This window comes from Bipolaris zeicola (genome assembly GCF_000523435.1).
Source record: "Bipolaris zeicola 26-R-13 unplaced genomic scaffold scaffold_734, whole genome shotgun sequence".
Taxonomy (NCBI): Eukaryota; Fungi; Ascomycota; class Dothideomycetes; order Pleosporales; family Pleosporaceae; genus Bipolaris; species Bipolaris zeicola.
The window spans coordinates 258-1560 of record NW_006912783.1 but is presented as its reverse complement, the minus strand read 5'-3'; the positions used below and the strand labels follow the sequence as shown (position 1 = coordinate 1560).

The 1303-nt window shown below is 43.1% G+C and overlaps 1 protein-coding gene across 1 annotated transcript; it reads right to left on the bottom strand.

Annotated features, from left to right (window-relative positions):
* Nucleotides 1-497: 497 nt before the first annotated feature.
* On the bottom strand, nucleotides 498-780 carry COCCADRAFT_10570 (uncharacterized protein; the record flags this gene model as incomplete). The annotated part of the gene is made up of 2 exons (XM_007720864.1): nucleotides 498-630; nucleotides 737-780. The coding sequence occupies 2 exons, from the start codon at nucleotides 778-780 to the stop codon at nucleotides 498-500; spliced, it is 177 nt and encodes a 58-aa protein (XP_007719054.1).
* Between the last annotated feature and the right edge of the window lie 523 nt (nucleotides 781-1303).

Here is a 1303-nt window from a genome sequence, read left to right as displayed (position 1 = left end):
ACTACGTAGTTACCTGTAGGCCTAGCCTACACGTCTTATATAGCCCACCGGCTGACACAGGACGTTAAACTAGAATAATAATAATAATAATAATCAGATTTAAGGTTTGGTCAACACGGATAATTTCCGTCGGGCACGTGTCTAGCTATATTGTTAGAAGGGCTCCCGACACCTCTGTACTACATGAAGAGCGTGCTGAATATTCCTTCTTGTGTAAAAGAGAGAGAGTGAGTGATTGCATGAATATAGTCCACTTTTGATCAGGATTTTTCTTAAAGCATCCAACATGGACCAGGCGGAATCATGACTTCATGATATAACTTCTCCTGAATTCCCAAATTGTGGCAAGTTCAGTGTCTTATTAGAAAATATTAGGCCTAGAAACAACACCTGTTACACCGCCAGATGCTCCTGACGGCTCTCCCGGCAACAACTATCATGGTGCATATCAATGCGGGACCTGAAAGCCACCTGCATTCATCGCCAGCTCCTACTATTCAGGACTCGGTGAGCGAAATGCCCATGTTGAGGATCATGTTATAAGGCAATGCACCGAGATTCTCAAACTCGCTCTCCAAGGTATTAAACTTTTGTGTGCTTCTGGGGACACTGGTGTAGGTAACGGAGATACTTGTGAATCATTCAATTATAATCATCCAAACGGATGTCTGCGGATATTAGCCCTAGGAAGAACAATGATCCGCTCTAATAAAACAGAGTGCGATAATGAAGTTACATGGGAAGATGGTCCTGCTGAAAACCAGCCTTGGAAGTCTTCATTTTTTTTTTTCTCTCGCTGCAGATTTTTGCAGTTCATCGAACGTCCGGTTTACCGAAAAACCGTGTTCGAGGAATAATGAAAAGTCATGATCTAGGTTATCCGTACTGGGAGGGGGGACAAACTTCAACGATACAAGACCCGGGTTTTACAACCGTGCTGGTCGAGCTGATCCAGAGGTTGAAGCTAATGCTGGCTTACAATATCTACCTTGTGATAGAGAATCAGACATCAGCCGCGAAGTAACACATCTTAGAAAGAAAACTCTTAACAACTATAGTCTAGAGGAGAAGCGACATGAGGACAATACCGCTATATCGTTCCTCAGTAGAGCGGCGGCATCGGCATCGTATAAATAGAATAGCATAATAGCAACTAGAGATGGAAGATCTGAATAGGCTCTTAGCTGACGTGGCGGCAGATAGTAAGATTTCACTGTCTCCACTTACAAAAGATACTCAATTTAAGCCATAATAAACAAGTGTAGGAAGTACTGCACCCACGAGCCCTACTTAGATAGACTGT